At 35.1% G+C, this 24,283-nt stretch overlaps 1 protein-coding gene across 3 annotated transcripts in view; it reads right to left on the reverse strand.

Moving 5' to 3' along the window:
* The window catches only part of ANKS1B (ankyrin repeat and sterile alpha motif domain containing 1B), a 1,301,363-nt gene that overhangs the window by 1,061,913 nt on the left and 215,167 nt on the right, over positions 1 to 24,283 (reverse strand). For all 3 annotated transcript variants that reach the window (XM_011934483.1, XM_011934476.1, XM_011934469.1), the window contains exons 7-8: positions 22,108 to 22,221; positions 18,448 to 18,614 (exon numbers count right to left, since the gene is read on the reverse strand). In XM_011934483.1, the coding sequence (XP_011789873.1) occupies positions 18,448 to 18,614; positions 22,108 to 22,221 (281 nt within the window). The remainder of the gene's footprint in view (positions 1 to 18,447; positions 18,615 to 22,107; positions 22,222 to 24,283) is intronic.

Below are 24,283 nucleotides of genomic sequence, written 5' to 3' on the forward strand. Positions count from 1 at the left end.
CTACTCCTGAATGACTTTTGTGTAAATAATGAAATTAAGACAGAAATCAATAAGTTCTTTGTAACTAATGAGAACAAAGACACAACATACCAGAATCTCTGGGACACAGCTCAGGCAGTGTTAAGAAGGAAATTTATAGCACTAAATGCTCATGTCAAAAAGTTAGAAAGAGCTCAAGTTAACAACCTAACATCACAACTAAAAGAACTAGACAACCAAGAGCAAACAAATCCCAAAGCTAGTAGAATACAAAACATAACCAGAGTCAGAGCTGAACTTAAGGAAACTGAGACACAACAAAAAAATCCAAAAGATTAAACAAATCCAGGAGCGGCTTTAAAAAAATAAATTAAAAAAATAGAACACTAGCTAAGCTAATAAAGAAGAAAAGAGGGAAGATTCAAATAAACACAATCAGAAATAACAATGGGAACATTACCCCTGACCCCACAGAAATGCAAACAACTATCAAAGAATATTACGAACACCTCTATGCACATAAACTAGAAAATCTAGAAGAAATGAATAAATTCCTAGACACATATACCCTCCCAAGACTGAACTAGGAAGAAACTGATTCCCTGAACAAACCAATAATGACCTCTGAAATTGAAGCAATAATAAACAGCCTACCAACCAGAAAAAGCCCAGGACTGGAAAGATTCATGACTAAATTCTACCAGATGTACAAAGAAGAACCAGTACAATTTCTACTGAAACTATTCCAAAAAACTGAAAAGGAGGGACTCCTCCCTAACTCATTCTATGAGGCCAACATCATCCTGATACCAAACCTGGCAAAGATACAACAAAAAAAGAAAAATTCAGGCCAATATCCTTGCGGAAAATTGATGCAAAAATCCTCAAAAAAAAAAAAAAAATACTGACAAGCTGAATCTAGCAGCAAATGAAAAAGTTTATCCACCATAATCAAGCAGGCTCTATCCCTGAGATTCAAGGCTGGTTCAACATACACAAGTCAATAAATGTGATTCATCACATAAACAGAACTAAAGACAAAAATCACATAATTATCACAATAGATGCAGAAAAGGCTTTTGATGAAATTCAACATCCATTCACGTTAAAAACTCTCAATAAACAGACTTTAAACCAACAAAGATCAAAGAAGGGTATTACATAATGGTAAAGGGATCATACCTCAAAATAATAAAGACATACCTTATAATGTCCTTGTTTTGAGGATATACCTCAGAATAATAAGAGCCATATATGACAAACCCATAGCTAACATCATACTGAACAAGCAAAAGCTGGGGGCGTTCCCCTTGAAAACTGGAACAAGACAAGGAAGCCCTCTCTCACCATTCCTATTCAACACAGTACTGGAAGTCCTGGACAGGACAACCAGGCAAGAGAAGGAAATAAAGAGCATTCAAATAGGATGAGAGGAAGTAAAACCATCCCTGTTTGCAGATGACATGATCCTGTATCTAGAAAACCACACAGTCTTAGTCCAAAAGCTTCTTAAACTGATTAACAACTTCAGCAAAGTCTCAAGATACAAAACCAATGTGCAAAAATAACCAGCATTCCTATACACCAACAACAGGCAAGTGGAGAGTCAAATCAGGAACATACTCCCATTCACAACAGCCACAAAAAGCATAAAATTCCTAGGAATACAGCTAACTAGGGGGTAAAAGATTTCCACAAGAACTACAAAACACTGCACAAAGAAATCAGAGATGACACAAACAAATTTTAAAAAATCCATACTAATGGATAGGAAAAATCAATATCATGAAAATGGCCACACTGCCCAAATCAATTTAGATTCAATGCTATTCCTATTAAACTAACATTGAGACCTTCATAGAACAAGAAAAAGACTATTTTAAAATTAATATGGAACCAAAAAATAACCAAAATAGCCAAGGCAATCCTAAGCAAAAAGAACAAAGCTGGAGGCATCATGCTACCCAATTTCGAACTATGTTATGGGGCTACAGTAACCAAAACAGCATGGTACTGCTATAGAAACAGACACACAGACCAATGGAACAGTATAGAGAATTCAGAAATAAGACCACACACCAGAAATAAGACCACACACCTACAACTATGTGATCTTTGACAAACCTGACCAAAAAAAACGAGCAATGGGGAAAGGATTCCCTATTGTAAATGGTGCTTGAATAACCGGCTAGCAATGTGTAGAAGACTGAAACTGCACCCCTTCCTTTTGCCATATACAAAAATTAACTCAAGATGGATTAAAGACTTAAATGTAATACCCAAAACTATAAAAAAATCCCAGAAGACAACCTAAGTAATATCATTCAGGACATAGGAATGGTCAAAGATTTCATAACAAAGATGCCAAAAGCAACTACAACAAAAGCAAAAATTGATAAATTGGATCTAATTAAACTAAAGAGCTTCTGCACAGCCAAAGAAACTATCAACAGCATAAACAGACAACCTACAAATTGGGAGAAAATTTTTGGAAACTATGCATCTGACAAAGATCTAATGGCCAGCATCTATAAGGAATTTAAACAAATTTACAAAAAGAAAACAACCACATTAAAAACTGGGCAAAGAACATTAACAGACACTTTTCAAAAGAAGACATACATACAGCCAACGAGCATATGGAAAAAAAAGTGCAACATCACTTATCATTAGAGAAACACAAACCAAAACCACAATGAGATGCCATCTCAATCTCACACGAATGGCTATTAAAAAGTAAAAAAACAACAGATGCTGGCAAGGTTGTGGAGAAAAAGCAATGCTTATACACTGTCGGTGGAATTGTAAATTAGTTCAACCATTATAGAAGACAATATGTCAATTCCTCAAAGATCTAAAGACAGAAATATCATTCAACCCAGCACTGGGTATATACCCAATGGAATATAAATCAGTCTATTATAAAGACACATGTACACATATGTTCATTACAGCACTATTCACAATAGCAAAGACATGGAATCAACCTAAATGCCTATCAGTGATAGACTGGATAAAGAATATGTGGTGCATATACACAATGGAATACTATGCCACCATAAAAAAGAATGAGATCGTGCCGTTTCCAGGAACATGGATGAAGCTGGAGGCCATTATCTTTAGCAAGCTAATGCAGGAACAGAAAACCAAATACCACATATTCTCACTTATAAGTGGGAGCTAAGTGATGAGAACACACAGACAAATAGAGAACAACATACACTGTGGTCTACTTGAAGGGTTGCAGTGGGACAAGGGAGAGTACTGGGAAAAACAACTAATGGCTTAATAGCTGAGTTATGAAATAATAAACCCCCACAGCACAAGTTTACCAGTGTAACAAACCTGCACGTGTAACCCTGAACTTAAAATAGAAGTCAAAAAAATAAGGCTGGCATCAATTTTTGACCATGAAGTCATGAAATACAAACTCCATTTCAGAAAGTCTCATCTGGCAGTATAACATAGGTGTGGGTCAGAATTAAGAGAGACTGATTGCAAAGAAAGGAACAAAAACATGGGTTTGACACCTTCTGTGTGTCCAACACACTGCTAAACACTTTGTACACAAATTATACTTCAATAGGAAACAGTGAGAGACTAAGACAAAATGGGATGGTTAGCTATAATTATGGGGTAACCTTTCAGTGATACAGAGAAAAATACATATAAATGATTCAATAAAATAAAATAGAAATGACAGGCTACCATTTGTGTAATGTGTAATCTGTGGTGGGTACTGTGTTAGGTACTCCATATTTATCACCTCTATCCTCACAAGAAGCCTGCAAGGTACTATTATCATTATTGTTACCATTTTTCATACAAAAAATCTAAACACCAGGGAAATATTTACCAGGGAAATAATACCTGCAAGATACTATTGCTATTACTATTGTTACCATTTTTCAGATGAGAAATCTAAAGATCAGGGAAATATTTACCTATGGAGTAGAACTGGAATTCAAACACAAGTCTTTTGAACTCAAATTCCTGTTCTCTACCCTGTACTGTCACACACAATACAAAAATATGTTATTGAAGAAATTAGTGTAATTCTTTAATGCAAGGACTCTTTAATGTAAGTTAGTGAGGATGATAATTACTATGACAGTAAAAACACTTTAATGTTTTGCAAAGTGGCACCAGGCTAGGTAAAAGTAGGATTAGAGATTCAAGGGCAAAAGGAAATCTTTCAAAGCTGGAATGGATTTATTTCAGTAACAAAGAATGGATTATAGGAAAAGATATAACATCTCAATGTTTGTCTCAGTTATTCTGAGGGCAGGCTATTTTCACTTTAATGATCCCACTTCTCACTAGTTCATTTTCTTTGTTCATTTTAAAGTCTTCATTTCCTGTCAGATTTATTCCCTTGACTACATTCTTTCTCCAAATTAAGACTTTGCTTCTCATTATTAATGATTTTATAGCACAGACTGGCAGCTATCAACTAAATGGAACTGTTAGGAAACTGTAAGCAAACACAGCTTTTCAGCTTTAAAAAGCATAGATGGCAGCATAGATGGCAGACACAAGAATTCTGGCAAAGTGACGCGAAAATAACATCAGTTTTTAAAATCTAAGCCTGAGATTGAAGCAGGCCACACAGTATCTTTTACCTACTGTTATTGATTTTGATTCTATCATAGAGAATTCCAATTCTTCAGCTTTTAGAGGCTGAATGAATTCCAGTATTCTTTAGTCGTGGCCCAAATGGTCTCCTGATAAAATATGTTGAAGCATGAGCAATTTCAGCAATTTTTTCTGGGTTACTAGTCTACTATTCCATTAGAATTAATTTGCTTTTCAAGGTGAAAAGCATTTCCTCGGACACAGAGTTAAATGATTATGGCAACTGACATGTCTCTTTAAGCTCAGGCTCTGGCCTGATTTCCTTTGGCATTAGGCAGCAAAATAGGATTTTTTTAAATACTAGCGAGCTGTCCAAGGCCTTCACTCCAAAAGAGAGCCAAGAACTCCCAAATGTAAACCTTGAAATAGAATTACAAATTAGGTACACTATGACAAATGAACAAGGTAAATGTGAAAAGTGACTAAACGTTAACTTCATCATTATCCAGAATGTGAGGTTAAAAGAAAGGTGAACTATTACTACATTTTCAGGAAAACATTACAATTCGCTCATAAGTATAAAGTATCCATTCTCAGGAAAATTATAACAGCTGAGTTCTATTAGAAAGCTTAATTTAAGTTAGAGATTATAAAGAGATTAGAAAGAACAAAAGTATCAAAACAAAAACTGGCCAGTAATGTATCTGAAGAGCATACAAAAATGATACCTTCACAAACATCATAAAGTTCAAAAGATAAAAATTGAAAATATTTTAGAAAGGAAGGTTACTGCCCTTAATAGATGCTCATAATACAGACGCATAACATCAAACACATTTTAAGAACATGCACACTGAAATACTATGCATCAGTGAAGTCCATCAAAATGTGTAAGAATCATTAACAATTAGAAAAAAACAGGATGTCATCAACCACAAAATATACATTCTTCTCACCTGCACAGGAAACATACTCAAAGACTGATGACATGCCCAGCTGTAAAGCGAGTCTCAATAAATTCAAAAAAATCAAAATCATACCAACCATATTTTTGGACCACAGTGAAATAAAAATAGAAATCAAAGCCATGAACATCTCTCAAAACCATCCCTCAAATCTTTCCAATTTCATGAAAATTAAACAACTTGCTCCTGAATGACTTTTGGGTACACAATGAAATTAAGGCAGATATAAAAAAAATCTTTGAAATAAACTAAAACAGATGTAACATACCAAAATCTCTGAGATTCAGCAGAAGCAATGTTAAGAGGAAAGTCTATAGTGCTAAATGTCTACCTCAAAAATTTTTAAAGATCTCAAATTAATAATCTAACATCACACCCAGAGGAACTAGAAAAACAAGAACAAAGCAGAAGAAAAGAAATGAATAAAATAAAATCAGTGCAGAACTGAACGAAATTGAGACCCAAAAATTCATACAAAAAATTCAATAAAACCAAAAGTTGGTATGAAAGGATAAATAAGATCAATAGGCTGGTAGCCAGATTAACAAAGAAAGAAGAGACAAGATCCAAATAAGCACAATCAGAAATGGCAAAGGTGACATTAAAACCAATCCCACCGAAATACAAAAAACTCTCAGAGACTATGATGAACACCATACGTATACAAACTAGAAAACCTTGAGGAAGTAGATAAATACCTGGAAATACACAATCTCCCAACGTTAAATCAGGAAGAAATTGAAACCCTGAACAGACCAATAATGAGTTCCAAAATGGAATCAGTAATAAAAAGCCTGACAACCAAAAAAAAAAAAAAAAAAAAACCCTGGACCAGAAGGACTCACAGCTGAATTCTACCTGACATACAAAGAAGAGCTGGTATCAATTCTACTGAAACTATTCCAACAAATTGAGGAGAATGGACTTCTCCCTAACTCATGAAGCCACCATCATCCTAATATCAAAACCTGGCAAAGACACACACACCCAAAAGAAAACTGCAGGCCAATATCCCTGATGAGGAGAGAAGCAAATATCCTCAACAAACAAACTGAAAGCAGTAGTGCATCAAAAACTTACTATGATGAAGGAGGCTTTCTCCCTGGAATACAGGATTGATTAAACATATACAAACCAATAAATGGGATTTACCACATAAGCAGATTTAAAAACAAAATCAATGTGATCATCTCAATAGATGTAATAAAGATACCTTCAATAAAATCCAACATCTCTTCATGACAAAAAACCTTCAACAAATTAGGCATCAAAGGAATATAACTCAAAATAATAAAAGCCATCTATGACAAACTCACAGCCAACATTATAATAAATGGGCAAAAACTAGAAGCATTTTCCTTAAGAACTAGAACAAGACAAATATGGCTACTCTCACCACTCATATATAACATAGTACTGAAAGTCCTAGCCAGAGCAATCATGCAAGAGAAATAACTAAAAGGCATCCAAATGGAAAAGAAAAATTCAAACTATCCGTCTTCAGTAATGATATGATTCTATACCTAGAAAGCCCTAAACTCCAACAAAAAGCAGTTGAAACTGATAAATGACTTCAGCAAAGTTTCAGAATATAAAATCTATATACAAAGATCATTAGATTTTCCATACATCAATAACATTCAATCTGAGAACCACAGTAAGAATGCAATCCCATTTACAATAAACACACAAAAAATGAAATACCAAGGAATACAGCTAACCAGGGAGGTGAAAGAGCTCTACAATGAGAACTACAAAACCCACTATTCAAAGAAATCAGAGATAATACAAAGAAATGGAAAAACATGTCATGTTCATAGGCTGGAAAAATCTGTATCAATAAAACGTTCATACTATCCAAAGCAATCTACAGATTGAATGCTATTCTTATTAAACTATTAACATCATTTTTCACACAATTAGAAAAAACTACTCTAAAAGTCACATGGAATCAAAAACAAGCCCGAATAGCCAAAGCAATCCTAAAAGAATGAAGCCAGAAGCATCACATTCCCCAACTTCTAACTATACTATACAGCTACAATAACAAATACTTCCTGGTACTGGTACAAAAACAGACACACAGAACAAAGGAACAGAATAGCGAACCCAGAAATAAAGCCACACACTTACAACCATCTAAACTTCCACAAAAATAAACAATGGGGAAAGGACAAGCTATTCAATAAATAGTGCTGGGATACCTGGCTAGCCATATGCAGAAGAATGAAACTGGACCCTTACCTTTCATCATATACAACAAGTAAGAAAAGATAGATTAAAGATTTAGATGTAAAACCTCAAACTCTTAAGAATCTTAGAATGAAACCTAGGAAACACCATTCTGGACATAGGTCTGGGCAAAGATTTCATGATAAAGACTTCAAGAGCAATTGCAACAAAAACAATAATTGACAAGTGGGACTTATTTAAGCTTAAAACTTTCTGCACAGAAAAAGAAACTATAAACACAATAAACAGACAACTTACAGAATGGTAGAAAATATTCACAATCTATGCATCTGACAAAGGTCTAATATGCAGAATCTATAAGTAACTTAAAAAAATCAACAAGCAAAAAACAACCCCATTAAAAAATGGGTAAAGGACATGAAAAGAAGATATACATGCAGCTAATAAGTATATGAAAAAAATCCTCAACATTACTAATTAGAGAAATGCAAATCAAAACCATTGAATGTAATCTCACACCTGTCACAATGACTATTATTAAAAAGTTAAAAAAAATAACAGATGTTGGTCAGGTTGTGGAGAAAACGGATCACTTAAACACTATTTGTGGGAATATCAGTTAATTCAACTACTATAGAAACAGTTTGGAGACTTCTCAAAGAACTTAAAACAGAACTAACATTTGGCCCAGCAATCCCATTACAGGAACACATACCATTCCACCATTAAGACACATCCATGTGTACGCTTATTGCAGCACTTTTCACAACAGCAAAGACATGGAATCAATCTACATATCCATCAACAGTGGACTAGATAAAGAAAATGTGGTACATATACACCACGGGATACTGTGAAGCCATAAAAAAGAATAAAATTGTGTCCTTTGCAGCAGCATGGATGCAGGTGGAGGCCATTATCCTAAGCAAATTAACACAGGAACAGATAATCAAAGTTCTTACTCATAAGTAGGAGTTAAACACTGAATACACATGGAAATACACATGGACATAAAGAGGGGAACAACAGATAATGCGGCTTACTTGAGGGGGTAGCATGGGAGGAGAGTAAGGATCAAAAAGCTACATATTGGGTACTATGCTCATTACCTGGGAGAATAAATCATTTGTACACCACATCCCAGTTACACACAATTTACCCATGTAACAAACCTGCATATGTACCTCACTGAACCTAAAATAAAAGTTGGAAGAAGGAAAAAAAAAAAAAGAAACAAAATAGCCCCATCTCAATAATACAGAAGGAATAACAATAATACAGAAGGATTAATTCAAAACTGTTTATCACATATTTAGGAATTCAAAAATTAGTAATATAATCAGACATATTTCCTATATTCATATACTATATACTTCCTTCGTATATGTTATCAGGAATTAAACATGGTATTTGTAATACATGATATCCTTTGTCATCAGTGAGAGAAATGTACTATTACTTAAGAAAAATATAATTTGACTTAAAATGCTAGTGATATATTGTGAAGTCAATATTCACTGGGGTATTTTATTTCATTTTCAAAGAAACTGATGAGGTAGTCATTATTTGAAAAATCAACCAACAGGGGAAGTTTTTCACAGATCATAAATATTCCATGTTAGAATTTTTCTCATATGTCAACACCAAAATACAGGTATCAAACAGATGTTTTTATGCCCATGACTTGTTCTATCAATTCAATAAATGTTTGCTAAGCATGTGAGTGAGGAACTACGCAGAGATTAATATTTTTGCTGTCTTCAAGGAGCTTATAGGCAAAGCCAAAAAAGATGATTCATGCATAATTAATACAAAGCAGCATAATGATGCAAATAGATCTAAATAGAAGGATCAAAACGGGTTTTGTGAGGGATAGTTTTCAATAAGTAGAGATGGTAGGGAAAATATATATAGACAAAACATGAACATGGACAATAAGAAAGACAGACATGTTTGAGAGTAATCCATTTTATTTATTTATTTATTTAGAGACAGTTTCACTCTTGTCATCCAGGCTGGAGTGTAGTGGCGCCACCTTGGCTCACTGCAACCTCCACCTCCTGGGTTCAAGCAATTCTCCGGCCTCAGCCTCCCGAGTAGCTGGGATGACAGGCGCACACCACTAGGCCCAGGTAGTTTTTGTACTTTTAGTAAAGACGGGGTTTCACCATGTTAGCCAGGCTGGTCTGTAACTCCTGACCTCAGGTGATCCTCCAGTCTCAGCCTCTCAAAGTGCTGAGATTACAGACATGAGCCACTGTGCCCAGCCAAGAATAATCCATTTTACTAAAATATATTTATCTAAGACATTACTAGCAAATAAAGCTGGAAAAATAAGATGAAGCTAGAAATGAAGGGTCTTGAATGCCTGAGTTAGAAGTTTCTATTTCACATTTGCAGTGAGGACCAGGGCTAGTTTTGAGTAGGAAAATGACATGACCAGAATGGCACTTAAGGCATACTGACTTGGCAGCACTGCTCAGAGTAAATACAAGCAGATGAAGAGAAGAGACTACAAGTGGGTGGACAGGGTAGGAGGCTCTTGAAATAACTCAGGCAAAAGGAAATGATGGTCTGAACCCACAAACTGGCAAGAATGATGAAAAGGTAAGAGATGGTCAATCTGGAAAATAGTGATGAAAGACAGAATGATCTACTTGTAAGACATTGGACCTACATTCAGATCCCCCAGATTTACCTTTTGGGCAACTTACTTTACTCCTGATTCCCACATTGAGGATAATAAAACCTACCTCATGGGATTGTTGTCAGGAATAAAGGAGATAATGATTTTTAACATGTTTACACAATGCCTAACACGTAGTGAAAATTTAGTACTCAGTAAATGTTAGCTTCTAGTGTTACAATTATTTTCAGATATCATAGTTTGGTCACTGTTTACCGATTTTTTTAGTAGCTACATCTCACTGCTGGTTCACGTAGCAGTTGTAGTCATTTATATACCCTAAAACTTTTGTGTGAACTACTCCCTGACATTAAATCTCCCCCATCTTGTATTTATACCATTGATTTTTAAGGAGTCTAAATATAAGATTTTATACTAACTCCCACTGAATTTTATGTTTTCACCTCGAGCCAAGATTTCAGCCTATTGAGATAATTTTTCATATAAGTTCAATTATTTGTCATATTTGCTATTCCTCCCTAACTTTTACAAAGCTGATTAGAATAGATATGGTTTTTTCCAAGTAAAATATTGACTCAGACCAATACAAGAACAAAATATTTCACTTTTTAGTAGAGAAATCCCCACTACATTGACATTTTGTGACTAGTTAGAAAGTCTGTACAAAATTGGACAAAGTCTGTGAAACATAAAACTGAAGATCTCTTCAGCAACAGAAAAGAGAATAAAATAGCTCTTTTCTATGGCTGATAAAAAGACAGAGTAAAATTTTTTTAACCGATGAAGAAAATCAAGTAACTTCCAAAGGTCACCCTGCTAGTAAGTTGCAGAACAGAGTTGTAAACCCAAATCTGTAGGACTCACAATCTCATGCTCTTAACTGCTAGACTAAGTTATCTTCCTAACAACACAGTTGAGATTCCCACCAGGATTGCTGGGAAAAACCTCTGCTTTAGTCTCTGTAATTCATCTCCAAATAATTAAACGCATTTTGCAATGATAATGGTTAATTTGCAAGAACATATGCACTTTCATATGCAGTCTTTGCCTTTTTATGCATTTATTCAGTCAATGAACTTTCACTGAGAGACCACTACATTCAAGGCACTGTGTTAGGCAGGATGTGACGACAGAGATCAATCTAATAATGAACCTACTGTCAAGGAGTATATAAGAAGTAATGTAAAACATATACACCTACAAGGCAAGGCAGAAAGAGATATATCGTGAATGGTAAAAAGCAAGTGTGCTAGAAGTTCAGAAAAATGACTCTTTTATTCTACTAGCCATTTTCTCAAGGACTTCCTAGATTTCCTAAGGATACAAAAAGTTCTTCCTGAGGTGAGGGTAGGGACAAAAATCTTACCCTTCTGATTCTGGATTTTTCCATTAATGTACATACAGTACATATGTGTGGTTAACGGTATTGTTTTCAAAATATAAATGCAGGTCAACAGGATCCTAGTTCTACATTCGCTAATTCTTGCAAAATCTGTTAGGAGAATTCAAACCTTGGATGAGTCACCTCGAGTCACCACATCCAAAAGGTCTGTTCAACTACATAAGATATAAATTGTTCAGGTTAGAATGTTCTTCTGAACATTGTATATCACTGCTTAAGATTTAGCACCACTATAAAAAATTATATATGTTAAAGAATCAGTTATGTTCCTATAATAAGAAGCCTCTATTTACATTTCAAAAAATTAGCCTCCCAAGTTTCTCTAAATCTGATGGAAATTGGGTAAGATAGCTGCAAAGGTCTCTCCAAATTCTGAAATTGATGCATTCCTGATAATAAGCTCTAGAAACTGGGTTAGAATGTGTTTGAAGATAAATTTTGTTTCAGAAATACCATTTGGTTTTTAGGCAATCTAATCTGACTTTAATGAATTTTAAAACTTGATGAATTTTAGAACTAAATTAAATATATTTTCCAAAAGTAGGGACCTCCCGCCCAGAGAGTATTCTCAAGGATAGCTCAGCATAAAAATAAATAAATAAATAAATAAAACTGAAAATCCTTCAAGGTAAATCTTGAAACCTTAACATACTAATATAAAATATCTCACACTTCATAAGGCTGACATGTAATTTAATATTTTGCATTGGAAAAGAAAATAAAATAACAGAAAAGAGGCATAGTGGCTGAACGAAATTGCACAAAACCTGCCAATGCACCCCCTTTCAAACCAAAAGCTTTAGATGCTGTTTGTGTCTATGTTCTCCCTCAGGAGAAAAAAAAAAAATATGTAACACATTTCATCCCTTAAGCTCCTTATTTACTTCTTAAAGACACAGGCTGATGAGGTAATGTTCTATTACAAATGTTTAAAAAAAGAAAAGTTTTCTTGGTACCTGGATTCTGAAATCTGCTCTAATGATCTTTATCATCAGATTTCTCTATGGCATGCTGTGTTCACATGTAAAATTGTATAGATTGTTCACACACATGGAGGAAAAAACATTAATATAAGGCTTGGGAAAACATAAAGAGAATAGAAAATTTTTTCGGATTATTTTACATTCTTTCGAAAACCTAAATTTCATGGGTTGGTAAAGAATGTTAGGATATTTATATTTCTTCAAAATTTACATTCCAGATTATATAATGTCCTAATTCAACTTAGAAAATGGTTTCAGATGCATGTTATAAGAGTATATAAAACAGACTGACTTTTGAATTAAAATGTATGCAAGACAAAATGTAATTTTAACTTGAGCTAGCCTTTATATTACATGCAAAACCTTCAATTGAATACATTCAATCATAATAATAATTTAATTTTTAACTTATATTAGTAAAAATGTTCACACTACCACATTACAGCTAATATTTTAATAGAAACAAAAATCTCCGATTCAAAAATAAAAGTTCTTACATAAGATGGCTGGTTTTGTATTTGAAATTACTGAATCGGAGTGCCCTCTATTGGAAGAAAAGAGGCAACAAAAGTTAAACTGAACTAAGAATATAGGTAAAATACTTCCAAAGCTCAAGTCACATCATTAATATGTAAAATACATTAATTAATAATATGGATGCTACAAAACATATTTCCTTATATTTTTATTTCTCCTAAATAACTTTTGGAATTACTTGTCATATTACAATAAGCAAGTTGGATGTTTCATATCCTATGAAGTTAAATTTTAACTGAACCCAAATGCTCATCATTTAACCAGTAATATAAATAACAGACATACAGAAATGTTTTCCACATTTAATATTCCAATATAACATAGAAATGTTATAATTGAGGACTGTGGTTTGAATGCAGTTTGGATTTTCCTTAACGATAAACTGAAAGCCTCCTTGCTATGGACCTCACATCGGTGTCCCCTCCAAGTGCATATGTTGAAATTCTAACCCCCAATGTGATAGTATTAGGGAGAGGGTGTTGGGAGGTCATCAGATGATAACCCCTTATGATGTGCTAGTGTCCATATATAAAAACATCAGCAGGGCCAGGCACAGTGGCTCATGCCTGTAATTCCAGCACTTTGAAAGTCCAAGGCAGGCGGATCATGAGGTCAGGAGATCGAGACCATCCTGGCCACCATGGTGAAACCCCTTGTCTACTAAAATACAAACAATTAGCCAGGCATGGTGGCATGTGCCTGTAGTCCCAGCTACTTGGGAGGCTGAGGCAGGGGAACCGCTTGAACCCAGGAGGCAGAGTGCAGTGAGCCAAGATCGCGCTGCTGCACTCCAGTCTGGCGACAGCAAGACTCCATCTCGAAAGAAAAGAAAAGAAAAGAAAAGAAAAGAAAAGAAAAGAAAAGAAAACACATCAGGAGAACCTGCTTTTTCCCCCTCTGTTCTTTACCACATGAAGATACAACCAGAAGACAGCCCTCTGCAGACCAGGAGGCAGACCCTCACCAGCTGCCAGCTCTGCTGGATACACCACATGAAGATACAACCAGAAGACAGCCCTCTGCAGACCAGGAAGCAGGCCCTCACCAGCTGCCAGCTCTGCTGGATACACCACATGAAGATACAACCAGAAGACAGCCCTCTGCAGACCAGGAAGCAGACCCTCACCAGCTGCCAGCTCTGCTGGATACACCACATGAAGATACAACCAGAAGACAGCCCTCTGCAGACCAGGAAGCGGGCCCTCACCAGCTGCCAGCTCTGCGGGGTACCTTGATCTTGGGCTTCTCAGACTCCAGAACTGTGAGAAATAAATGCTGCTTTTTTTTCAAGCCACCCAATCTATGCTAATTTGTTATAGCATAAATAATCCCTAATTCAAGAGACTTTTAGAAGCTCTTACACTGGGGAATTGGAGCAGTAGACTGGATATTAAGATCTACGAGATTTGTTCTATCTGAAAAAATTGTTTTGTGGTGTTATCAAGACCTCAGTTCTGACTCAGCATCTCAGACATGAATTACCTCAGTGAGATCTTGGCTGATTTTTGGCTCCCTAGACCAATCATATGCATGTTAGAATAATCTGAGAAGCTTTTCCAAGAATAATGCTCAGAGCTACTCAAAATCATTTTGATTTAGTTGGTCTGGACTGGTATCTGAGGGCATCGGTATTCATTTTTTTAGAGCCTCTCTAGGTAAATCTAACGTACAACTATGGCTGAGAACCATTGTTTGAGCCTCTCCCCGATCAACCAACATACAACTACCACTTTTATTTTCCAAAATGTCACTTTCAGGAGAACTCTCCTACTCAAGAGTTTATTCTCAGCATCAATTTTAAACTTCTGACCAGCCTCCCAATCTACTTAGCTGCCTTTGTTCTCTGACAATAGAGTTGAGTGGCAAGTTGAGTGGCAAGCCCCAGAATGTCTGTGTTCTTGGCTCTATAATTACTGCGTGAAACTGGGAAAGTCATAGAAATAATACTATCCTTTTCACAGGGTTATTGTGAGAGTTAAATGAGTTAATACAAGTGTTCCATAAATTGAAGTATTATCATTACTTATCCAACTTTATTTCCTACTACTTTCCAAAACAAACTCTCATCGTAAATCATTCTCAAATTATGCACTAATTCTTACCTCTGTGCTTTTGCATATATTGTTTCTTCAGGCTGGAATCCTTTCTCAATCATTTGTTCCAACAAAAGTGAAAAACACAGCTCCCCTTTCACCAAGACACAGCTTAGTCTCTCCCTACCTCCACAAAGACTTTAATAAATATCTGTAAGTATTCACTGATATCTCCCTTTTAAAAATTCCTTTGGCCACAAGGTAGCATACTATTTTAAATGTGGCTGAGAATTACAAACATTGGCTCGGAGTTTGAATCCTCACTCTGCCACTTGGCAGCTAAGTCATTTTCTAAATCCATATTGTAAGAATTAGTTAGTAAGTGACTTAAATCATGTAAAGCATTAGAGAAGCAAATAGCAAAAACCGAGTGTCAGTTCTTATTTATTCAGTGTTTTATACATTAGTCTTCAGTTACAGTCTGCACACTATGACCGAAGTCTCCTTAGGACAGGTGCTTTGAATCACTTGAAGTCAAGAACCATGTCTATTATAAACCCCACAACTCAAAACATGATAAGAACCATCTGTATTAGGTGACCTATACTTGACTGAACTTTTTGCATCATGTGAAAGTATAATTGAAGTGATATTCTGGAAAAAAAAAAACTTTTTTGATGAATAGAAACAAATACTCAACAAAACATGGAATGAATTCAAATAAAACACAGGCTACAGAAAAGGGTCAAAGTAATTTGATTACTTTTTAAACATTCGTTAACAGGTCTCTATCAGATTCATCTTCTGAAAGGTCAGTTCCAATTATGTCTTTTATCTGCCCAAAATCCTTTAGATTTTTCTCATTTCTTAAACAAATAAATATCAAAATTCTTAGCCTGACATTCAAAATCATCCACCACCTAACCTCAAACTAGACTTCTAATCTTATCTCTCATCTTTTCCCTTTGTAAACTCTCTTCTTCCAAATAAACAGAATTATTTGCTTTTACTCATATATACCATCTGCTTTTCTGCCTCCACATAATATTTAACATTTTATAGGGAAATATTTTCAAAGAACACTATTGTGAAGGTTTGTCACAGGAACGAGGAGTGGTGTTAGAAAAGTATGAGCTCAGATTTCAAAACCTTAATGCTCAATTTATGAGTATTAATTTCTTTCTTGCCACTATCACAATACAGTCTTTGGCTTGCAGGAAAACTTGAACATCTTTTCCCCAAACTATTGTCACTCTCTCAAAGTCAAAAGTCTTTGCCATCACTTCCTGAAAGACAGAAGCTTGAATCATGGTCTCCAAGCAGCACATACAGATCCCAGGACATACAAGATATTCATTGAGTAAACAAAAAATAATTAGAGCTTCTGTTTTACACTTATTGTCTACCTTCCTCAATTTGAATTTCTTTTGTTGTGTATGTCTCATAATTTACATCAAATATTACTAGAAATGTAGTCCCTCTCTCTCTCTTGCTATATATATATATGTTAGAAATAATCAGGGATATTTGCTCAAAATTTGTTTACTAATGGTATGTACAACAAAATAGTTTGGAGATCCTGGTCTAAAAAATTAGGGCTTTCAGAATATCTGTGGTTTTACAAGTAAAAGGCCAGAAGCTACCAGCTTAGATAAATATTTGTGGATGGATCTAAAAAAGTAAATACTATGTATTGTTTATATAGAACAAATAAGTTTTAAGTTCTAACTAACTTTCAAGGAAATATTAAAATGTAACTGATTGGTAATCTAGAGATAGCATACACCTGTTTCAGATATTTTAACAGAGGATTTTGTCCCAACATTAAAGTTACTATTATAAATATTTCATTAATATGAAAATTTCATTTGGTAAAACCTACAGGTATTTAAAACCTCAGTACATATACAACTGTTCATAGTTATTCATAAAGAATTTTTATTGGTGCCAATAATAGGATGTTTTTGCAAGAAAAAGTGAAGCACAAAAACAAAATGAAACAAAAAAAGCAGGCCTAGGAGGTAGGACTAGCCATGGAACTAGATGAGTAAGGGCTATCCCAGGAAACAGTGTCACAGCTTACTTTAAGTAACTAAATTAAGTAAATGTTCTCGTAATGGACAGTCACTATACTTAGCAAGTTTTTTTTAGTTTTCACAAATAATATGACATACTTAACACAGATCACTCTATTACTGGCTTTTGAATAAAGTATGACATATCTGTAACAAATTAAGTTCTAAAAGTGACAAAAGATTTCTTATCAGAATAATGTATTTCCTTTAATAGCAGCATATACTATAAATCCTTCCTGTACAGGACAAAAAGTAGGTTTACAAATCTTAATATTAAACTGATTTATTCTCTTAGTTTTTCTTGCTATTGTGTTCATATAAAAATTCAAATGAGCGAGAATCACCCATGGCCTGACCTCAATCTATCCTTCTAATCTTATCTTCCCTCTTTCCTCTTTGTAAACTCTTATTCCTAATAAATAGAAATACTCGCTTTTACTCAACTATATCATCTGCTTTTCTGCCTCATATAACCTTTAATATTTTATATGACAATATTTTCAAAGAACACTATCATAAGGGGTTGTCACGGGAACTAACTCATGCTTAAGATTCTGAGCTTATTGAAAAGAAACCTCTTGGGATTTGCATATTATAAAAATATGCAGACTGAACTTTCCATATTTCTCTCCTACTATTACTTAAGGAGGAAGTGAGGAAACCATACGTGTGGCTCTGCTCTGTTAGACTGAGTTCATACAGAAAATAGGAAAGATAGTCAAAAGGAAGGTTTTTGTCTTTTTTTGGGAACCAACATCATTATGCCCAGTAAAACTAAGGAATACTACAACAACAACAACAACAACACTACTAAAAATCCATGTGTTTAAGAAAGAGTCTAACAGTGGAGAGATCGTCAAGTGATCTGTCAAAGCACTCCTTCCCCTACACATGCACTGAGAGTAAAACCCCAAAGAACGTCAGGAAAAGTGCAATAAGGAAACTGACATCTTACAGTGGTGGAATCTGATAATGCGCCACATCCCCTGCCTCTTAGCTGTACATACTGAATTGGAAAAGGCAGACACATTGTCTTCATTTCCCCCCGCCTTACTTACTACACTCTGGCTTCCATTTTTCCCAAGTTCTTCCTCTGAAATCTTGCTCAAATTGTCTAAGTAGTGGTCCGATATTGTGTGGCACAAGTCTTCAAATGAATAATCCTTTTCTTGACAGAGTTTTATTTCATCCAAGAGTTTTGATAATTCTCCAGTGACGGTTTCACCTATGAGAATAAGTTTTTCAGAAGTTTCAAGAAAGGTTATCGTTAAAACTTACTGTTAAGCAATAAAAATATGACTGCTATGGTGATAGAACTCAAAATACAACAAGATTAAGCAGTCAGACACTATTCTGTTGAAAATGAGGTACTCAACCATAATTAGTACAACAACATTAATGGACAAAAGAGATTATAATTTTGCCTATTTTTATTCTTTTTCAAAATATAAATAATTATTGTAAGGTTATGTATACATAGTACATAAAAGCATCTAGAATTACAATTCCCAAAGCTTCACTTATTATAGAATTTAATTTCCATAATCTTTCATTGATATTTTACTTCACTAACAGAATTCATTAGCAAATTTGAAATGGTGCTGAAAACCTTCTTCCTAGGTTCAATAAACAGAAATAGTACAAGTTATTTAAACAAATAATAATATAGGTAAACAGTACATTAAGAATTATGGTATATGATATAAAGCAAAAACACAAAAGAAATAGATAAATAATATACATCATCTGTCAAACATGAAGATTTTGTAGATTACATGAAAATATGCACATTTCTAAACAGTCTCAGAAAGGTACCTTATACCTGTAACTTATTCTGAAAAAAATTTCCAGCAATTACAATCCAGATTTTAATATTTTTATTCTGACTTAAAAACATATTTAAGATCAGCTGACTATAGATGCATGGATTTATTTCTGGACTCTATTCTGTTTTATTGGTGTATATGTCTGTTTTCATGCCTGCATCATACTGTTTTGATTACTGTAGCTCTTCACAAGGGTTCCAAGAATACAAAATGTGGAAAAGATAGTCTCTTCAATAAATAGTGTTGGGAAAGTGGATGTCCACATGCAAAAGAATGAAATATGACCCTTATCTCATCCCCTATGTAAAAATCAACACAAATGGGATAAAGACTGGAACATTAAGACCTGAAAATATGAAACTCCTAGAAAAAAACATAGGGAAAAAACTTGATATTGGTTTGGACAATGATTTCTTGGATATGAACAAAAGCAAAAATGAACACACAGGATTGGATCAAACTAAAAAGCTTCTGCACTGCAAATTAAACAATCAACAGACTAAAAAGATAACTTAAGGAATGGGAGAAAATATTTGCAAACCATAGATCTGGTAAGCGGTTAATACACAAAATACATAAGGAATTCACATAACTCAATAGCAAAAACACAAATAACCTAATTTTAAAATGGGCTAAGGACCCAAATAGACATTTCTTCAAAAAAAGGCACATAAATGACCCAAGGTATATGAAAAGGTGCTCAACATCACTAATTATCAGGGAAATGTAAATCAAAGCCACAACGGGTTATTACCTCATATCCATTAGAGTGGCTATTCTCAAAAAGACAAAAGATAGGAGGTGTTGCTGAGGATGTGGAGAAAGGGAAGCCTGTATGCTGTCAGTGGGGATGTAAAATGGTATAGCCACTATGGAAAACAGTATGGAGATTCCTCAAAAAATTAAAAATAGAATTACCATATGATTCAGTAATCCCACTTTGGGGTGCTTATTCAAAGTAAATGAAACCAGTATCATGAAAAGATATCTGCACCCTTCTGTGTTGTGGGAAGTCCCAGGGACCCCGGAGGGACCAGCTGGAGCCATGGCAGAGGAACATAAATTGTGAAGATTTCATAGATATTTATCAGTTCCCAAATAATACTCTTATAATTTCTTATACCTGTCTTTATTTTAATCTCTTAATCCTGTTATCTTCATAAGCTGAGAATGTATGTCACCTCAGGACCACTATTGTGTTAACTGTATAAATTGATTGTAAAACATGTGTGTTTGAACAATACGAAATCAGTGCACCTTGAAAAACAACAGAATAACAGTGATTTTAGGGAACAAGGGAAGACAACCATAAGGTCAGACTGCCTGTGGGGTCGGGCAGAATAGAGCCATATTTTTCTTCTTGCAGACAGCCTATAAATGGATGTGCAAGTAGGAGAGATATCACTAAATTCTTTTCCTAGCAAGGAATTTTAAATATTAAGACCCTAGGAAAAGAATTGTACTCCTGGGGGGAGGTCTATAAACAGCCACTCTGGGAGTGTCTGTCTTACGCGGTTGAGATAAGGACTGAAATACGCCCTGGTCTCCTGCAGTACCCTCAGGCTTATTAGGGTGGGGAAAAAAGTCCCATCCTGATCAATTTGAGGTCAGACCAGTTCTCTGCTCTCGAACCCTGTTTTCTGTTGTTTAAGATGTTTATCAAGACAATATGTGCACAGCTGAACACAGACCCTCATCAGTAATTCTAATTTTGCCCTTTGCCTTGTGATCTTTGCTTTTTCCCTTGCCCTGTTTCCTCTGAAGCATGAGATCTTTGCTCTGCCTTCTGCCCTTTGAAGTGTGTGATCTTTGTGACCTACTCCCTGTTTGTCTACTCCTTCCCCTTTTGAAATCCCTAATAAAAACTTGCTGGTTTTGGGGTTCAGGTGGACATCATGGACCTACCAATATGTGATGTCACCCCTGGCGGCCCAGCTGTAAAATTCCTCTCTTTGTACTCTTTCTCTTTATTTCTCAGACTGGCCGACACTTAGGGAAAACAGAAAGAACCTACGTTGAAATATTGGGGTCAGGTTTCCCCAATACTTCTGTTCATTATGGCATTCTTCAGAACAGCCAAGACATGAAAACAAACCCACTGTCAGATGAATAAAGAAAATGCAGTGGGTGTGTACATTTATATACATACTACACAAACAATGGACTATTATTCAGCCTTAAAAAAGAAGGAGATCCTGCCATTTGTAACAACATGGATGAACCTAGAGGGCATTATGCTAAGTGAGATGAACCAGGTACAGAAAGACAAATACCACATCTCTCATGTGGAATCTAAAAAAGTCAAAGTCATAAAACAGAGAGTAGAATGGTGATTGCCAGGGGCTGGGGAGTGAAGGAAATGAGAAAGTGTTGATCAAAGGGTATTAAGGTTCAGTTACAGGGGATTAATAAATTCTGGAGATTTAAAATACAGCATGGTGACTATAGTTAATAATATTCTATTGTATACCTGAAACTTACTAAGAGAGTTATCTTAAGTGTTCTCTCCACAAAAACAAACAAACAAACAAAAAAACTATGTGAGATAATGGCTATGTTAAGTAGTTGATTTTGGCAATTATTCCACAAAGTATATATCAAATTGTACACTGTAAATATATACAATTTTCATTTGCCAAGTATACCTCAATAAAGCTGGGGAAAAACACATTTAAGAAAAAAACACATTTAAGAAATATATACTCCAGATAAACTTCATTACAGCAGGAATGGTTTTCTGCTTTGCTCACTACTGTATTTCAGGGCTGACACAGGAGCTCTTATAAATGGATGAAATATAGAGTATAGGATATAACCTATTAGACTTGAAATTTTCACAACTGTACATACAAGTCTAGCATAGTTTCCAGGGCTTTATAATTAGGTACTCACTTTTGGTCTTTTGGGAGGGAGACTTAACAGGAGATGAAATGTGTGTTTCTTGTGTTGCATCTTCCTGCACAGGCTCTTCAAGGACTGTAGATCTTCCCACACCTTCTAAATACTCTGTGTGTATACATTTTTGAGATTACACACTTGAATTCATTTATTTAAAACCAGTACATTTTATGTTTTACTTCTGGTGATCAGTTTTGCATTTATTTTCTCATATCCTAAGTTTTCAAAAGAACTTCAAAAAACCAAACATATCAAAAGAACATCATAATGACCTTAAAGTTTTTAATTAAAAAAAAGACACCAGATTATTTGGGAGAAACTCTTGAACCCCTTTCTTCTAAAAACTAAACTTAAAACATTCTTTCCTTAAAAATAAATTCACCTATTGAAGATACAATAAACTCCTTGTTCTCTTTACTTTCCATCTGAAGATTTTAAACTGTCTGAAAGATGCTTTGAATAGATTTAAACTCTAAAACAGGAATGTCAAATTCAGATGGACACCACAACCAGCCAGGTAACATAAATGAATGAAATGGAATAAGTTCATTTTAAAATGGTGCTGTAATCTTGTAAGATAACTACAATTTGCATATTAACTTTATTTCCACAAAGAAATAATGTTCATTGCCATTATTCTTTAAGTAATGTCCTATACTCAGCCTATTTTTCATTTTTCCAGTTTTGATATAATATTAGGAAGAGCAGCTTAAACTTAAATATTGCTTACTATGGACCCAGCATTGTTCTAAGTATTTTGTATACATTAACTCATCTAATCCTTACAAAACTATGACACAAGCACAATCTAAGTTTTAAAGATTACAAGTAAAGGGGGAGTATTAACTTGCCCATGTTCATTCAGCTAATAGGTGGCAAAGCCAGATAAATGTAAGACAAGAAAACATCTCTCTTTTCTCTTAATCACAAAGAAAACAGCATCTGAATGTAGAAATAAATGTTAACCAATATTCAGCCTCACAGACCATGTTTAACCAGAGAAAAAATGACCAATCTAAAGTTCATCCCTGAAATAAAACTTCTTTTAGAGAAACCAAAACTCCAGAGTTTGAGCTAAAATTCCAGATTTTTATTTTTATTTTTTTTTGAGATGGAGTCACTCTGTCGCCCAGGCTGGAGTTCAGTGGTGTGACCTCGGCTCACTGCAAGCTCCACCTCCCTGGTTCAAGCCATTCTCCTGCCTCAGCTCCCGGAAGAACTGGGACTACAGACGCGTGCCACCACACCCGGCTAATTTTTTTTGTATTTTTAGTAGAGACAGGGTTTCACCATGTTGGCCAGGCTGGTCTCGAACTTTTGACCTTGTGATCCGCCCACCTCAGGCTCCCAAACTGCTGGGATTACAGGCGTGAGCCACCGTGCCCAGCCAAATTCTAGATTTTTAAATGTTAACAGCTAATCCAATTTTTATGGAAACACAATGTGGGCTCAAAACATGTGACATAAACAAAGCATGTGTGCTACGTGCCAAAGCATTCAGCCCACAAGTGGCTAGTTTGTAACCTCTGTATAAAGATTAAATTAACAAATCCCTTTTCATACAGATCATTTGCTTATACTTCTTTATTCAAGAATCTTTTTCTTAAAATCTAATAAAGAAAATTTGTAGTCTCATGCCAAACAAGTATGTCCTCATAACATTCAAATAATTTCTACCAGGGAAATCCAGGAATGCAAAGAACAGAGATGATGTGTTCACATTCTGAAATTTGCCAGTAATTAGAGAACTTCAAAGATGTCCTGTATGCCCTGTCACAAATTAACATACCTGATTAATCTTGACCATTTAGGAAAGCGAAGATAGTTACTCCTATGTAACAACACTTCATCTTAGATAAACCAATGCAGTATGTTTTTAAAAAGTCCATGATTATGTCACACCCCCTTTTCTAGTGGGTGACATTTATTTTGCTTTTCCCAAAAGACATATTACACACATGCTTCAGTTTTTAAAAGTTCAGTGAGAGGCGGCCAGGTGCAGTGGCTCACTCCTGTAATCCCAACACTTTGGGAGGCCGAGGCTGGTGGACCACGAGATCAGGAGATCGAGACCAACCTGGTTAACACAGTGAAACCCCGTCTCTACTAAAAGTACAAAAAAAAAAAAACTAGCCAGGCGAGGTGGCGGCCACCTGTAGTCCCAGCTACT

This window comes from Colobus angolensis, unplaced genomic scaffold, assembly GCF_000951035.1.
Source record: "Colobus angolensis palliatus isolate OR3802 unplaced genomic scaffold, Cang.pa_1.0 Scaffold10, whole genome shotgun sequence".
Classification (NCBI taxonomy): Eukaryota; Metazoa; Chordata; class Mammalia; order Primates; family Cercopithecidae; genus Colobus; species Colobus angolensis.